This window comes from Cardiocondyla obscurior, linkage group LG26, assembly GCF_019399895.1.
Source record: "Cardiocondyla obscurior isolate alpha-2009 linkage group LG26, Cobs3.1, whole genome shotgun sequence".
Classification (NCBI taxonomy): domain Eukaryota; kingdom Metazoa; phylum Arthropoda; class Insecta; order Hymenoptera; family Formicidae; genus Cardiocondyla; species Cardiocondyla obscurior.
The window spans coordinates 1,512,943-1,530,499 of NC_091889.1; the positions used below are offsets into that span (position 1 = coordinate 1,512,943).

At 45.1% G+C, this 17,557-nt stretch overlaps 3 protein-coding genes and 1 non-coding gene across 5 annotated transcripts; 2 read left to right on the forward strand and 2 right to left on the reverse strand.

The window, feature by feature from the left end:
- Positions 1 to 120: 120 nt before the first annotated feature.
- Rpl12 (ribosomal protein L12) lies at positions 121 to 1,409 on the forward strand. Its single transcript, XM_070672733.1, has 4 exons — positions 121 to 281; positions 392 to 465; positions 538 to 930; positions 1,363 to 1,409. The coding sequence occupies exons 1-3, from the start codon at positions 245 to 247 to the stop codon at positions 922 to 924; spliced, it is 498 nt and encodes a 165-aa protein (XP_070528834.1). The 5' UTR covers positions 121 to 244; the 3' UTR covers positions 925 to 930; positions 1,363 to 1,409.
- Positions 1,410 to 1,790: 381 nt separating this feature from the next.
- Der-1 (derlin 1) lies at positions 1,791 to 2,864 on the reverse strand. Its single transcript, XM_070672727.1, has 2 exons — positions 2,275 to 2,864; positions 1,791 to 2,172 (listed from the first exon to the last, which is right to left on the reverse strand). Exons 1-2 carry the CDS (start codon positions 2,711 to 2,713, stop codon positions 1,847 to 1,849), a joined length of 765 nt encoding a protein of 254 aa, XP_070528828.1. The 5' UTR covers positions 2,714 to 2,864; the 3' UTR covers positions 1,791 to 1,846.
- An 80-nt stretch (positions 2,865 to 2,944) lies between these two features.
- Positions 2,945 to 5,195, reverse strand: L(1)g0320 (signal sequence receptor subunit 1 l(1)G0320). Of its 2 annotated transcripts, XM_070672725.1 has the most exons (6): positions 4,943 to 5,195; positions 4,402 to 4,575; positions 4,064 to 4,323; positions 3,636 to 3,903; positions 3,409 to 3,494; positions 2,945 to 3,296 (listed from the first exon to the last, which is right to left on the reverse strand). In XM_070672725.1, the coding sequence occupies exons 1-5, from the start codon at positions 5,004 to 5,006 to the stop codon at positions 3,430 to 3,432; spliced, it is 831 nt and encodes a 276-aa protein (XP_070528826.1). In that variant the 5' UTR covers positions 5,007 to 5,195; the 3' UTR covers positions 2,945 to 3,296; positions 3,409 to 3,429. The 2 variants fall into 2 exon arrangements, with proteins under 2 accessions (XP_070528826.1, XP_070528825.1); XM_070672724.1 differs by having other exon boundaries at positions 2,945 to 3,494.
- Positions 5,196 to 8,714: 3,519 nt separating this feature from the next.
- On the forward strand, positions 8,715 to 8,833 carry LOC139112118 (5S ribosomal RNA). Its single transcript, XR_011547323.1, has one exon. It is a non-coding gene; the product is annotated as a 5S ribosomal RNA (ribosomal RNA).
- The last annotated feature ends 8,724 nt before the right edge of the window (positions 8,834 to 17,557 follow it).

The window sequence follows — 17,557 nt, forward strand, 5'->3', positions numbered from 1 at the left end:
GCCAATTCTGTGACCAGCCTTTTTTATCATGGCCGCTACCTCCCCGCCACCACCATGATCACAGCACTCTGACTCGTTTCCGTTTCCATTGACTAGAGTTGGATTTCCGTCAATTTCCGTTCCGTCTCGTTCTCTGGCTAGCGGTTAGCCTTTCCGTGTGTGGAACTTGCCGTTTGGAGACGTGGTTGTCTTGTTAAATTTTTATTCTGCTCTTTTATAACAATCTTTATCCTCAACTGTCAAGATGCCTCCTAAGTTCGATCCAAATGAAATAAAAAAAGGTATTTTATCTATATTTTCTCACTTAATACTACAAGTAAAAAATTAATAGTTTTTATAACCTATAAAGAACTTACATTACTACTTATGTTTTCCATTTATTATTTTTCAGTATTTTTGCGATGTGTTGGTGGGGAAGTAGGAGCTACTTCGTCCCTTGCTCCTAAAATTGGTCCTCTTGGTTTGGTAAGTTTGAAACAAACTTATTTTACATTTAATTTATATAGGAATTACTATATAGAAATATTTGTATTTTAGTCTCCCAAAAAAGTTGGTGACGATATTGCCAAGGCTACCAGTGACTGGAAAGGTTTGAAAATAACAGTTCAATTAACGATTCAAAACAGACAAGCTACAATTTCAGTGGTACCGTCTGCTGCTTCGTTGATAATTAAGGCCTTGAAAGAACCACCTAGAGATCGCAAAAGGCAAAAGAATATCAAGCACAGTGGTAATTTATCATTTGATGACATTGTTACAATTGCTCGTGCTATGAGATCAAGATCAATGTCACGAACACTTGGTGGGACTGTCAAAGAAATTTTGGGCACATGCCAGTCAGTGGGATGTACTGTGGAAGGCCGGCCACCCCATGATCTTATTGATGATATTAATGCTGGAGAACTCGAAGTCCCAGAAGAATAATTGTTGGTAGGTACAGGGCTCTTAGTTTACATTTTTCATTTTTGAAAAAAATATTTTAACCCTTCAATGGGCGCGTTAAAATTTGAAATGTGAAAAGGCATGTGGGGTGTAAATTACACTCTACATTATTATTAATTATAAACAACTAATTGTTATTTTCTGTTTTTTATTTAATATTATTATTCATTGTTGTACTAGTAAAATTTTAAACTAGTAAAGAAAATCAAAATAAAAAGTGTTAGCTTTGAGCTCTTGGTAGGGGTTGGCATCCCATCCACCTGTCTAACGTTGATTACATCAATTGATGAATCATGTGTTAGCTGGAATTTAGCCATTGAGGAGATAACCTCAATAAATAATCATATAATATAAATTGTTTATTTAGAACTATAAAAATATATGTATTTCTAAGTGCCTTGGGTTTTTATGTTCTTACAGATTTCATAAAGCGTGGAAAATAAAAAATACTTTAAAATGGAATTAAATGTGTTTGATTTCCTTAAATTATTTAATGTTTTTATACATCAACACTACTTATTGGAACATCATTAATCTATAAAAATTCTTAAAATATAAAAGTTGATTAAATTATGTATTTACATATCTTAAATATTATATGAAATATTTTTGCCACTTCATAATTGTTAACAGATAATGTTTGTTGAAGAAATAGAATTTCTTTTTAGTGTTTTGTTTTGTAACATATATATTTTATTATAAACTGCATCAAAATGCATAGATTAACGACATTATTGTAATTTAATATTACACAAAGATTTATAAAGAGATATTTGGAAGAACCGGTAACACAGAAATAAAAACTACTTTTGTACACCAATCATAGATCAATCATAAACTGCAAAAAAATAATAATATAAGAAACTTCTTTATTAAGATTATAAATTTTTCTTAATTTATTAAATTATTGACCCAATACATGACCTCTTCCCCAGTTGTGTCTCCCAAATATATTTCTTCCTTGAACATTTGCTTGCTCTCCCTCTGCTCTATTCGAAGGTGCATTCCCAAATGGTCGTACCCCACCTCTCTGGGGTGGGAAATAACTTTCAAGTATTTTAGGGGTGTTGAGCAATTCTGGACCACCGAGTTCTTGAGGGTACTTAAATTTCAAAAAGACATACAAGTGCCCTACCAGAATCCCAAACAACTCCATCATTCCACCACCAGAGATGATCAAGTTGAATCCAAACAGAACCCATGGCAGATACATGGCTTTAAACTGTGTGCCTGGATAGATATTTTTCCACATGAGTTAACATAATAAGATTAATACAACACAACAGTATTAACGTAATTCACGATTAAAACCAGAATAAGAATGCAACATACCAAACCAAAAATTTACAATGGCATCTTTATTCAATTGACACCACACGTACAGCACACTGAGCACCATAGGGTCCATGAGCAGAGAGAAATCGCCGATGAGCCCAATGATAACACAGCATATCCAATTAAACAAGAGAAGGAAGCAATAATCCGCGGGCCTGCCATCATACTCTCCACGCTCCAATCTCAATGAATAATTGTACAAGAAGTAGCAATTAATCAAGAAGTGAAACCCCGTGCCCTGGCTGAGAGGATAGTAGAATACGCTAGTCACCGCTCGCCAGATTTCGAAGTTATTCAAAAACCGGTACGGCCAAAGTATCAGCAGGTGCGGGCTCAGGAATCCAAATCTGCCGAGTAATGTCAAAACCGCAGTGCACAATAACCAATATCTCGTGAATATCGGCAGGGAATTGAACCAGTCTCTCACATCCGACATCTTTTGCGGCGTAGTCTCTGTGATATCGTTACCGATTAGTTACGAGTCGCGGTCGACGATCGCAAAGTTACAATGTGCATGGACACGACATCCGCTCGGCGACAAGTGTCGTTTTGAGGTTAAGGTTACGTGTACATTCGGCATAGGCGTAAATAAGATTATACTGTGCAAAATATTCTTGCGCGCACGCGTCTAATACGCATACATGTGCGAAAAGAGGATAGGAATAAATTCTTGTAAAAAAAGTTTATTATTGAATTGTTACGTACTAACGCAATAATAAAATTATCATATTTTATACACGCACGCACGAGTACTGTTCGCAATAATAACATAAATTGCAGAAAAGAAAGTAAACAATCTCGGGCAAAGAATATACTATATAAATGTATAATTTAAGTCCAAGTACCACGTAGTTGCGTACGAATTTAGAGTGGAAGCAAACTTAGGTACGGATCATTTCTATGTCAATTTTTAACATAACATGTACAAAGTTTAATGTATCTTGTAACGGCTGTCTTCATAATCGTGTTCTATATTATTTATAGATGGATAGTTTTTGTTCATATAATCCGTCTTGTAACTAAGAAATTATGGAAAAAATTAGGATATTATAAATTATTTTTTCAAAAACTATTGCAGTTGGTTTTGTGCAATACAGATTCTTCTGCATTAGTTTTAAATATTATACATACATAAATACTAATATATATAGTTTAGTCGTCAGTTCTTTTTGCTTTTCTTTGCCTCGGACTTTGCTTTGGAGTTCTAGGAGATTTATCTGCAAATAGGCATAGATTTGTTATCATCAATGTAAAGGTATTTTAATTTTGTACATACAAAAGTTGCACTTTGTAAACTGCTTGATTAATAGTTTAATTTAAGCAAATTTTTCTTAGTTTATATTTTTTTTATTACTTACTGATTCTGTTGAGAGTTTCTTTTGGCAACCAATCATAATCCACATTGTTAGGATTAGATGTACCCATTTCTACTGGTGCCTTACGAGTAGTAGAAGAACGCGATTTACGTCCTAAAGATGATAACAATTGTTGACCACCTACAAGAGTTAATATAACACATGCTGCGAGGAATACATAAAGAAAAATAGTTTCTCCATCAAGACCATCGTCTATCTCTATAATTTGTACGGTTTCGTTAAAGACTGCTTCATTGTAGGCAATTCCATTCTGTAAAAAATATAATATATCCGTAAAATACAAGAGTTATTTTTTTTTAATCAATAAAATTTATTAAAGCTCAATATGTAATATTTTTTATGTAATAATTTAATAAAATTTAATAAAATTTATTAAAGCTTAATATGTAATATTTATGTGTCATAAATACCGTATCTTTATAATTCAAGTTCACATTTAAGCCAAATGGCCTTCCAGCAAAACTTTCAGATGGTATAAAAGAATAAGCTAAGGTAGCCTCATGCTTAGGTTTCACAACCTTGTTAAATGTGAATGTGGAGAAGTTTTGAATATAGAAATTGAAGTCCATCGCATAGCGGAAAGAAGCGTCCAATGATTCCAAAACAAAATCATTTTCACCCTTATTAGTAAAACCCACAAGAAATTCTACAATGTTTCCAGCTGGCAACTCTGTCAAATTTACAACAAATTTTAATATTGTAAAACTATATATCACATTTTAATATTAATATTGAAAAGTTTTTTTACCAAGAGTGGACAGTGTATTGTGAATAGGTTTTGTAAAAAGTATTGTTGTATCAGCATCTGCTGAAGCATTACTAGTATCTTCTTCTGTTTCCTCATCAGTTACTATACTACCCTCTTCACCTTCCACATCCACAATATCGTCGATATTCTCATCTTCTTGAGCATGGACATATACTGTAAAAAAAAAATAAATGTAAGACTCTACACCTAAATTTTAAATTATTAATCAGTGATATTTTTAATAATTTAAATAAATAATAAATTGCATAAAATAATTTTCTACATTTAATAGTATTAATTATGATGACAAATTAAATACTTTTAAACATACGAATGGAAGAATTGGTAAGATAAAAAAATAAAAAAATTTTTCGGGTATAAGAAAATGCAGTTTGATCGCATAAGTAATTCGTCGGATAAATAATTGGCAAAATCGTTAAATAAAAAAATAACAAAAATTTCAAATCAAATGTTATTTCATACTTGCGATCCTTACTCGTATATTTCGCGAGATACGCGAATAAGTTATAAAGCATATTACCTCCGTTCGCCGCTAGTACGATAATCGAGACGACCGTGAACAGAAAAATGTTAAAGTTCCTCATTTTATTTCGTTGCTTGGTGGACACTCTTTTGTTAAGAACACCGATTAATTTGAGATCAACATCCACTCACGACGACACCACTGGTGCCTACAGTGCTCCGACATAACCGTGCAACCTTTATTACCACGCACCGCCGCGTGCTACGTGGAAGTTTAGTTTCGGCACGACAATCGTCAATTCGACAACGTGGAACGCGATTGGTACTAGCAGCATACGGCATGCAGATGACGTAGAGGTGCAAACCGGCAAACGACAGTAACACAGTATACTAAGAGACAGTAGGGACAGTAAGCGAAAATTTGTCAGCCGCGCAGTTTCGCTCGCGCATCTACGAGCGGCCATATTTTTGGGCGCACCAATAGCGTTGACTGTAAATTAATTTGAAATTGCTATAATTTCAATACAGTTTAATAACGTATTTGTTATGTTTTAAAGGGGTTAATAACTCTGAACTCATAATAAAACAAAAGAAAAGAAATATATTTATTTAATAAAGACAGTTAACATGAGGTGTAACTATGAGACGGACCAAGATTCTAGCAATTGATGGTCCCTAAAGCTCGGTGTACATACACGATGCAAGAAATTGAACAGTTTTAACACCAAGCTCAACACTAGCTTAAAAAGTAGTGTACATACACTAGCTTTATAAGTTAGTATTGGGCTTAGTGCTGTAACTTTGTTTAATTTCTTACAACGTGTACACTCGTGGTCAGAATGATTGCAACACATAAAGTTGCAACATAATTTTTAGAAACAGAAAATGCGAACCGCTACATTCGTTTACGTGCAATATAATTGTAAATAAACCCACCCTTCCAATGTGCAATATGCAAAATTAAAATAAAAACATTGTTTAATTTCTCGGGGCCCACGTACTATTTATACGGCATTTGCTGCCTAAAGACTTCAATTTTTCGAGGCCCACAAAATTATTCATACGGCTTGCCGCCCAAAAACATGGCGCCGGGTCATGTGACCAGAAATATTTGGCTGAAAAAGATCAAAGGTACCGACGCTCACTGTCCCTACTGTCTCTTAGTATACTGTGATTTAGGTAGTTCTAAAATTATCCGTCTACCGAATGCAACCGGCGCTACCGTCGCCAAAAAGTCATCGATCTTTCTAACCTTTATCGATGTATTTTACAATTAAAAAAATTATTTAAACAAAACGTGGGCATTCAACTAAACTTAATAAAACCGAATTAAGGTTAAAGAATTAACTTAAAACCTTCAAAATTATTAACTTTAAAATACTATTAATTTTATTCATAAAACATACCTGTCACTTCTTACAGTTTAAATTATTAATATTTTCTGTTTATATACAAGCTTGGGACTTTGTGGGGCAAAAGTAGAAGAGAAAAATTACAATGGAAAACAAACAGGTCCCTCTAGAAAACAGTAGAATTCCCCTTCACCAAGTTCAGAACACAGTAAAAATTCTGCGGCTCTCCAAGCACTCCAATCACAAAAAATCTGAAATATGAATTTATTTAGAGTTAAGAGATTTATTGAAATGTAATTAGAACACTTTACTACACTTAATAAAACCGAAATTATGTCAGAAATTTAACTTAAAAGCCTGAAAATAATGTATTTAAAAGTAACTACTTTTAACCTATAACACGTACCTGTCACTTTTCAAACTCTTATTAAAAATAGTTCCCGTCGTTGTACAGGCTTGGCACTTTTTGGGCAGCAAGAAGAAGCTTCAAATTTGATTAAAAAATCCAACGGGAGCCTCGAGAAACCAGCAAAACTCATTTTACAAGCTGTAGAAGCACAGGAAAACTTCTGTGACCCTCACAGCTCTCCAATCACCAGAAAACTAAAATATAAATTTATTTACAGTTAGGAGAAATATTAAATTGTAATTAGAACACTCTACTACATTAAATAAAAACGATTTTAAGTCAAAAATTTAACTTGAAAGCCTGAAAATAATTTATTTAAGAGTAATTCTACTTTTAACGTCAAACACATACCTGTCACTTTTTTAAAGTCTTAATATAAATAGTTCCCGTCGATGTACAGACTTGGAACTTTTTAGGCAGCAAGAAAAATGTTCAAATTTGATGGAAAATCCAACAGGACAATCGAGGATGCAGCAGAACATTTTTTACAAAATCCTGAAGCACAGCAATATATTCTGCGGCCCTCCAAGCGTTTCAATCACAAGATATCTGAAATATAAAATTTTTTAGAGTTAATAAACATATTAAAATTAAACGAAAACACACAACTACACTTAATAAAACTTAATTACAGGTTAAAATTTTACTTTAAAGCTTAAAAAAAATTAATTTAACAATATCTCCACTTTTAACCTCAAACACATACCTGTCACTTTTTTAAAGTCTTAATAAAAATAGTTCCCGTCAATTCACAGACTTGGAACTTTTTGGGCAGCAAGAATAATGTTTAAATTTGATGGAAAATCCAACGGGATCCCTGAGAAAGCAGCAGAACTTTTTTGACAATGTGTAGAAGCACAGGAAAACTTCTGTAACCCTCACAGCCATCCAATCACCAACAAACTGAAATATAAATTTATTTACAGTTAAGAGAAATATTAAATTGTAATTAGAACACTCTACTACATTAAATAAAAACGATTTTTAGTCAGAAATTAAACTTAAAAACCTGAATTCACTCTGGAAAGTGTTAGTGCTATCTGGAGTACTAAGTGAGTCGAAGATTTTTCTCTTGTACCAGGAATGGTCAGAAAGACTTCTGCGGCTTCCCCGGGTCTACGGATGGTCTCGTTGGTTAGCTGCCGTCGCGAACCTTTCGTCCCCAAAGCGCCAAACCTGTAAATAAAGCAGAAGTATTTTTAAATTAAAACTAAAAATCTCATAAGTGACACTTTGAGGTTAAAGTTATATTTTTACTATTTTCTCACTTTTTAATTAACTGAGGCTCTCGGGCAATCTAAAATCGGTCCCTCACGATAGAGGAGGGTATTCTAATTAAATTCTAACGCATGACATACCTGAATTCACTCTGCAAAGTGTTAGTGCTATCTGGAGTACTGGGTAAGTCGAGAATTCTTCACTTGCACCAAGAATGGTCAGAGGGACTTCTGCGGCTTCCCCGGGTCTCCGGATGGTCTTGTTGGTTAGCTGCCGTCACGTATCTTTTGCCTGTAAAATTTAAAGCCTGAAAAACAAATAGAAATATTTGTTTTTCAGGCTTCAAACTTAAACCTATTACACATACCAGTCACTTTAAAAACTTTTATAAAAATTAGTTCTCGTTGATGCACAGTCTTGGCACTTTGTGAAAACCTAAAAGAAGATTCAAATTTGTTAGAAAATCCATCGGGACACTCGAGGAAGCAGTAGATCTCCCACAAACGAATAAAATAAGCATAAAATATCTCGCGAAAAATATTCACCAATGGAAACACAGCATTAATACTAACATTTATAAAAAAACTTAAATAATATTATAATGTAAAAATACTTATTAAATTGCATTAAACTGTTGTAAATTAACGTGCAAAATAAAATTATAAATAAAAACATTTAAATAACGCGAAAAGCAAACGTTGATTAATAAAATAAATAAAACGCTATAGTTTTCTCAAAAAAATATGTTTTTAAATCGTTGATTTTAGAAAATGTCAAGATAGGCTGTTCTGTTAATACATGTATATACTACGTGCTTGTATTATATACTTGTTACTAAAATTAAATTTTCAGACAACGTCCATTCCACGCTGAAAACGCCAGTTCTCGTCCGATCACTGAAGCTAAGCAGCGTTGGGCACGGTCAGTACTTGGATGGGTGACCGCTTGGGAACACCGTGTGATGTTGTCTACATTTTTTTGCCTTTTTACAATTGTGGCCTGAGGCCACGAACAGGTAACTTCAGACCCCGCGCCGCGACCACCACCGTTCGCCCAAATTAATCGCGCGGTCCCGTCCACGATTAAATTAAGCACGGGCCGGCCAGCCGCCCGCGGCGAGTAGCGCGGACTTTCACAACGGGCGACATGGGCCGCCCAACCGCCCACACCGCGCACCGCCACCCGACCGTTCGGGAGTGGGGGCCCCCACTCCCGGGCACACGGGTATATAAGCTGCCTCGAGCGCAGACGAGGCACCTTGTTCCGCGCTGGGGAGCACCCCAGCATCCGATCCTCCAGGTCTTGGGCGCTCTCAAGACTTCCTCGACCGGGCTCACCCGGCCTCCGAAACCGACTTCGCTCTTGACGACTCGGGCGCTCCCGAGCCTTCCTCCGACCGGGCGCTCCCGGTCGTCCTCGACGCCGACATCTCCGAGACTCGGGCGCTCCCGAGCCTTCCTTTGACCGGGAGCTCCCGGCCATCCTCGACACCGACATCTCCGAGACTCGGGCGCTCCCGAGCCTACCTTTGACCGGGCGCTCCCGGCCATCCTCGACACCGACATCTCCGAGACTCGGGCGCTCCCGAGCCTTCCTCCGACCGGGCGCTCCCGGCCGTCCTCGCCACAAGACATCTCCGAGACTCGGGCGCTCCCGAGCCTTCCTTTGACCGGGCGCTCCCGGCCGTCCTCGACGCCGACCCTCCCGAGACTCGGGCGCTCCCGTCTCTCTCTCGCATAGTCGCGCCAATACGGCCCCCGACGTTCCGACGCACGATTGAATTAAGTCGCCGCGCCGCCGACTCGCGAACGCGAAACCTGTGCGTCCGACACGGCCCTCACGGCCTGATTTGTAATCCGCGCCGCCGACTCGCGAACGCGAAACCTGTGCGTCCGACACGGCCCTCACGGCCTGATTTGTAATCCGCGCCGCCGACTCGCGAACGCGAAGCCCGTGCGTCCGACACGGCCCGAGCGGCCCATTCTGTAATCCGCGGAAACCTGAATAACCGACGCGGCCTGTTACCTAGGATAAGACCGGAAGCGACCCGCACTAACGATCTCTGGAAATCCAGCTCACGGCAGATAGCCGCTTTTCTTGACAATTTATTCTTAAGTTTATCTCTGTATATATCTTCCTTTTCGTAGTTTAAGTGTATTATTTCAACTAAATATTCTTTCGTTCTTTCGTTAATAAATTCTTTATTTTCCAATTAACTCAAGTCTCGGTTTTCTTTATACTCGTACCCTGGCTTCCGACGAGCTCTCCGGACCGGAAACTACCGTGTTACATGGCGCCCGAACAGGGACCTGACCAGACCGAGACTTGAGTTAACACGAATGAAGAGCTGGATTTACAAACTGTCCAAAAACGATCTAGCCGAAGAATTAGCGCGAATTCACGTTGACAATAGCGGTCCTTGCAGTCAATTACGACACCGACTTCGAAGGTTTGTAGAAACCAACTCCGACTATAAGCCCTCGATGGCCCTGAATAGAACCGATCCACCGAAACCACAGTCAGCCATCCTTATGGAGGTACCAGACGATGAGCTACACGCCTCCAAGCACCTAGATGCGTTCGCGGCTGGCACACCGCAGCACCAACCGCTCCCAGCATTCAGCCACGTGGAGGAACTGTTACCATTTCACGCCCCGGCACCAGAAGCTCGGATGGAGGGTGCCGCCATCAGTCGGGCCGAAACGAGTCCCCCTTGTGAGGACGAATCTGTCAGCCTGACCGATCACGCGAAAGTCATCAATCAAATTAGAAAGTGGGGCGTCCACTTCGATGGAAGAGACCCGTTTGCATTTCTCGAGCGCATCCAGGAACTACAGCGAGCATACGGCTACCCGGGGGACCTTTTGCTGCTGGGGCTACCCGAGATGCTAAAAGGAGATGCTTTGCTCTGGTTCCGAAATAACCAGGAACAGTGGAAACGTTGGGCCGATTTCCAGAAGAGCTTCCGGAACTATTACCTGCCCCACCGATATCGGGCCCAGCTCACGCGAGAAATACACGGCCGAATACAACGAGCGGGAGAACCGTTCAAACAATATGCTACCGCACTGCTAACCATGGCCTGTCGAGCGGGGAACCTTTCCACCGACGAAGTCCTGGATCGAGTCTACGAGAATATGAGGCCCGAATACAAATTATACATCCGAATTCGAGACGTGAGCAACTTGGAGGACCTCACTAACCGGGCAGCCGAATTTGAAGATATCAAACGCCAAGAGAGGGAACATACCGAGAAACAGCAAGCCAGTCGACCACCGGCAGTGGCTGCCGCCGTCGCCTATAGCCGAGAAGAGTGCTGTTGGCGCTGCAAGCAACGAGGCCACACCAGAGCCGAATGCCGACGCCCCGCCGTTAAGTTTTGCTCCCGTTGTGGCAAGGACGGCGTTCTAACAAGGGATTGCCACCCGTTGACGGGAAACGCACAACGGGCCGGGGGCGTCGACCACGCCGACCGGCCCAGCACCAGCCAGAGTTAAGGTTTCGGCCCCGGCCGCACCTGCCGATTATGCTCGGGAACAACGAGATTGAAGCATTACTCGACTCGGGATCCGAGCTGTCATGCGTCAATGCCGAGGTAGCAAGGTTGGCCGAAGACCTGGGCCATCGTCGGCGGGCGAATCGACAGCAGGTCAGACTGGCGGACGGAGAAACCACGGAGACCGCCGGTAGTCTGCAACTTCCAGTCTGTTATAAAGGGAGGACGTACCAGCACGAGTTTACAATCATGCCGCACGCTCGCACGCCCATGATCATAGGGATAGATTTCTGGGAACGGATCGGTTTAACTCTGCGGATCCCACCTGGCAGCACTCGACTGAAACAAGCATGCGGTTTGAACAAGGCCGGGTTGGCCACGCAAACACCAGAAGAGGAGGATCGCCTCAAACATTTTCTCGAGGTAGAACTTGGCAAGTTCCGAGATGTGCACGGGCCTACCGATAAAATTACTCACCGGTTACGCCTGAAAACCGATCAACCAATTAAACAGAGATACCGCCCACGCAACCCAGCCATGCAGGAGGTAATAAATCAGGAAGTCAACCGAATGGAGCAAGAGGGAATTATCGAACCCTCCCGCGGGGCATGGAGTTCGCCAATTGTGCTCGTCAAGAAAAAGGACGGCCGGTATCGGTTCTGCATCGACTATCGTAAGGTCAACGAAGTGACCGAAAAAGACGCATACCCGCTGCCTCAGGTTAATGCCACGCTCGACAAGTTGCGGGGAGCACGATACCTAACTACGCTGGATCTGAAGGACGGCTATTGGCAGGTGCCACTGGAACCAGAAAGCCGACCGATCACTGCATTCACGGTCCCCGGCCGAGGCCTGATGCAGTTCAAAGTCATGCCGTTCGGACTGCACTCAGCGCCGGCCACGTTCCAGCGGCTCCTGGATGCGGTGATCGGTCCCGAATTTGAGCCGTGGGCACTGGTTTACCTCGACGACATTATCATCCTCAGCCGTACGTTCGATGAACATCTAGACCATTTAAGGACAGTTTTCGAGCGCCTGCGTGATGCGAAGCTACGCCTAAATCCAGAGAAATGTTATTTCTGCCGACCACAGTTAAAGTACCTGGGACACATAATTGATCGCCGGGGTATACGCACCGACCCGGAAAAAACGTCAGCCGTAACCAACTGGCCACCACCAACAACCCTCCGCCAAGTACGACAGTTCCTGGGCATGGCTTCATGGTACCGCCGATTCATCGAAAATTTCTCCAGCATCGCGGCCCCGCTGTCACGTCTTACCAGGAAACATGCCCGTTGGAATTGGGGCCCTGACGAGGAGAAGGCGTTCACCGGCCTGAAAACCGCACTAACAACGGCGCCAGTACTGGCCTGCCCGGACTTCACTCGCCGCTTTGTGCTCCAGACGGACGCTAGCACCAGTGGCCTCGGCGCAGTATTGACACAGCACTTGACGGAAGGAGAACGAGTGGTTGCGTACGCCAGCTGCACACTCAACAAGGCGGAGAAAAATTACAGCGCCACGGAACTGGAGTGCTTGGCGGTTGTCTGGGGTATACGAAAAATGCGTGGATACGTCGAGGGTTATTCTTTCACGGTAGTCACCGACCACCAGGCATTGAAATGGCTGCAGCGCCTGGAGGAGCCCACTGGACGACTGGGGCGATGGCTGTTCGAGCTGCAGCAATTCGACTTCAACGTACGTTACCGACGAGGGGCGGCCAATCAAGTGGCCGACGCACTCTCCCGACAGCCGATCGTGGCCAGCACCGAGGCAGTAACCTCCGACAACTGGTACCAACGTATCCTCAACGGAGTGCGGGAAAATTCAGCGAACTTCCCCGACTACAGAGAACAAGGAGGACGCCTGTTCCGTCACATCCTACACGAATTAGATTTTAAGGAGGTCGACCCAGCGACGCAGTGGAAACAGTGCGTGCCCAAACCAGAGCGACCACAGACGATAGCCCGGCATCATGAGGGCGTGAGCGCCGGACATTTTGGCATCGCCAAAACCATTGCCCGCATGGCCAGATTGTTCTACTGGCCGGGCATGTTTCGCGATATCACCCGCTTCGTAAGACAATGTAAGAATTGCCTCGCCTATAAGGTGTCACCTACGAAGCCAGCCGGGAAACTACACACGGCACCAGTATCGGCACCATGGCAACAAGTCACCATGGATCTGATCGGACCCTTGCCCCGCTCTCGGAGGGGCCACACGTGGCTATTGGTCATGCAGGACCGATTCTCAAAATGGGTGGAACTCCAGCCGTTACGTAAAGCGACCGCCGGGGCAGTGGCCACCGCAATAGCAGAAAAAATCTTGTACCGGCATGGGTGCCCTGACCAGGTAATTTCGGATAACGGCACACAATTTAAGTCTCACTTACTAAAACGGCTGCTGACGTCCTGGCACATCCAGCATCGCACGACGCCCATCTACACCCCTCAATGCAATCCGGTCGAGCGGACTAACCGCACCATCAAGACGATGATTGCGCAATACACGCAACGACATCACCGACGCTGGGACGAACAGTTGGGCCCCATACAATTCGCATTTAACACCGCTCAGCACGATGCGACTGGATTTACACCCGCCTTCCTGAACCATGGACGCGAGTTAGCACTCATGCACCCCGACGACCGCCGGCATGCCACGCCAACGACACCGCACCGAACTCAGCGCGCGCTGCAAGACGCTTTTCAAGTCGTCCGCATTAATCTAGCTCGAGCATTTCAACGCCAAGAAATCTCCTACAATCTACGACGACGAGACTGGCGCCCCCAAATAAACGACGCCGTGTGGAAAAAAGAACACCCACTGTCACGAAAGTGCGAAGGCTTCAACGCGAAATTAGCGCCAAAATATTCGGGCCCGTTTACAGTGGCAAAATTCCACTCGCCAGTTATTGTGGACCTCCGGGATAGCCGAGGGCGCTGGCAGCGCCGAATTCACATTCAGGACCTAAAGCCGGATCCCCCACCATCGCGACCCGGCCAATCCACGGCCAAGGGACCCCCACAGTTAGGATATATAAAGCGTGCACGACCAGAACAGCCATCAGTCGAGCAATCGAGCGACAAAATGACGCAGAGAGAAAAATTACGCGAGTTATTCGGCAGTCTTAGCGAAGGAAGCGACTCGCCGCCGGCCAGTCCGCCGCCGGGGACCTGACCTCCTCCGGTCGATCCGAGCCTACGCTACCCAGTGCCGCGAGTAGGAACGAGTATCCAGCGGGGAGATAGCAGCCAACAGAGACGCACCCGCTGGCTGGAAGAACCTCCACCAGCACTTCCAAAAACATCCCGGAGGGCTCGAGGACCGTTCCGACCAACCGAGGTCCCGGCCGCCAAGACAGCTGTCAACGTTCCGGCTACCGGGCAGCCAGGAAAGGGCCCGGGATCGAGTAAAAAGACGCCAAAGCCAGGAACGCAGCCAGCCGATGCTACCAAGGCGGCTGCCATGCCGGGCCGATCTAACACAAGCAGCGGCCAAGGAAGGAAAATGGCGACCGAGCCACCACGTGGCGAGGCGAGGGCCATGGCGAGCCGACAGCGGGAGCGGCTCCCGAAGGTACCACCGGCACCGACGAAGGTTCTGACAATAAGATCTCGCGGTCCACCACCACCAGCCGGACCAACGATACGAGAGATGAGAACGATCCGACCACCAAGATCCAAGATCGTGGACATAGCCGGGATAGAAAACATCACGGCTGCCAGGGACCAACCGCGGCCATCTTGCCCAGCCACGAGGCCTGGAACCAGCAGCAGGACCGTTGAGCACGGGACGCGGCCGGCCGAACCAACCGTCACCTCCGTACCGCCAACACCAGCACCGGCGGTACTACCAGCGGACCCGAGGGAGGTGCCAGCAACATCGGTTTCGCCGACGTTCGGCAAAACAACCGGACCCACGTCAACGGGAATGTCCGCAGTGCTCGCCATGCCACTGCCTCCATTCGCGATAGGGCTACTACAGCCCACAGCACCACCAGCGGCTCCTCCACCAACTCCGCCGGCATATGTACGCGAGAAAGGCTGGGCAGCAAGGCCAGGCGTCCCGCTCGCAGTACCCATCCAACTACCGGACGGAGAGTACACATCGGTGCCGATGTCCGCCATCCGCCAGAACAGGAAATGGCGAGCCCGAACTTCGACTGGGAGATGGCTGCTACGTTTCGCCCCGGACGGCCGTCTATCACTACTTCGAAAACTCCCGGAGGACGCATCAGATTAAGAAGGGGGTGATGTGGCCTGAGGCCACGAACAGGTAACTTCAGACCCCGCGCCGCGACCACCACCGTTCGCCCAAATTAATCGCGCGGTCCCGTCCACGATTAAATTAAGCACGGGCCGGCCAGCCGCCCGCGGCGAGTAGCGCGGACTTTCACAACGGGCGACATGGGCCGCCCAACCGCCCACACCGCGCACCGCCACCCGACCGTTCGGGAGTGGGGGCCCCCACTCCCGAACACACGGGTATATAAGCTGCCTCGAGCGCAGACGAGGCACCTTGTTCCGCGCTGGGGAGCACCCCAGCATCCGATCCTCCAGGTCTTGGGCGCTCTCAAGACTTCCTCGACCGGGCTCACCCGGCCTCCGAAACCGACTTCGCTCTTGACGACTCGGGCGCTCCCGAGCCTTCCTCCGACCGGGCGCTCCCGGTCGTCCTCGACGCCGACATCTCCGAGACTCGGGCGCTCCCGAGCCTTCCTTTGACCGGGCGCTCCCGGCCATCCTCGACACCGACATCTCCGAGACTCGGGCGCTCCCGAGCCTTCCTCTGACCGGGCGCTCCCGGCCATCCTCGACACCGACATCTCCAAGACTCGGGCGCTCCCGAGCCTTCCTTTGACCGGGCGCTCCCGGCCATCCTCGACACCGACATCTCCGAGACTCGGGCGCTCCCGAGCCTACCTTTGACCGGGCGCTCCCGGCCATCCTCGACACCGACATCTCCGAGACTCGGGCGCTCCCGAGCCTTCCTCCGACCGGGCGCTCCCGGCCGTCCTCGCCACAAGACATCTCCGAGACTCGGGCGCTCCCGAGCCTTCCTTTGACCGGGCGCTCCCGGCCGTCCTCGACGCCGACCCTCCCGAGACTCGGGCGCTCCCGTCTCTCTCTCGCATAGTCGCGCCAATACGGCCCCCGACGTTCCGACGCACGATTGAATTAAGTCGCCGCGCCGCCGACTCGCGAACGCGAAACCTGTGCGTCCGACACGGCCCTCACGGCCTGATTTGTAATCCGCGCCGCCGACTCGCGAACGCGAAACCTGTGCGTCCGACACGGCCCTCACGGCCTGATTTGTAATCCGCGCCGCCGACTCGCGAACGCGAAGCCCGTGCGTCCGACACGGCCCGAGCGGCCCATCCTGTAATCCGCGGAAACCTGAATAACCGACGCGGCCTGTTACCTAGGATAAGACCGGAAGCGACCCGCACTAACGATCTCTGGAAATCCAGCTCACGGCAGATAGCCGCTTTTCTTGACAATTTATTCTTAAGTTTATCTCTGTATATATCTTCCTTTTCGTAGTTTAAGTGTATTATTTCAACTAAATATTCTTTCGTTCTTTCGTTAATAAATTCTTTATTTTCCAATTAACCCAAGTCTCGGTTTTCTTTATACTCGTACCCTAACTTCCGACGAGCTCTCCGGACCGGAAACTACCGTGTTACACAATAAAATAGAAACAAGTTGTTAAAGTGATTAAAGAATTATTAAACAAATGTTTTTTTATCGTAATAAGGCAAATAGCTTAGACATTACACCGTGTTCCCAATCGGTCACTTGTTTAAGTATTCACAGTGACCAAGGCTGATTAGTTTTAGAAATCGAACGAAAACTTTTTTTTTTTTTTTTTTTTTTTACTCTTAATTATAACGTTTGAAGATACACTTTTATACATGTAGTAACAACTGGATAAATAAATGAGTTTTAACAATAAATTTTCAGCCTTACTTAGTTCTAACTTACTCAAAAGTTAAACTTATTCTTATGTATTGTTCTTTTTCATTTACATTTGCTATTAATTGTATTTAATTCATAAAACTAGAACTGGCGTTTTAGCGTCGAACGGACGTTGTTTGAAAAATTAGTTTTAGTAAAATATGTTACATCATAAGTTGCTTTCCTCTTAGTTTGAAGTGATCTGAGTCGCTCAGTTATGTGAGTATTTTATACTCAA

Excerpts from the sequence above, each read along its gene's own strand:
- Rpl12 (XM_070672733.1), top strand. The coding sequence starts at position 245 with ATGCCTCCTAAGTTCGATCCAAATGAAATAAAAAAAG. Across the intron at positions 282-391 it reads TCCAAATGAAATAAAAAAAG|TATTTTTGCGATGTGTTGGT; the intron begins GTATTTTATCTA and ends ATTATTTTTCAG. Across the intron at positions 466-537 it reads AAATTGGTCCTCTTGGTTTG|TCTCCCAAAAAAGTTGGTGA; the intron begins GTAAGTTTGAAA and ends TTTGTATTTTAG.
- Der-1 (XM_070672727.1), bottom strand. The coding sequence starts at position 2,713 with ATGTCGGATGTGAGAGACTGGTTCAATTCCCTGCCGATATTCACGAGA. Across the intron at positions 2,173-2,274 it reads CATTGTAAATTTTTGGTTTG|GCACACAGTTTAAAGCCATG; the intron begins GTATGTTGCATT and ends ATATCTATCCAG.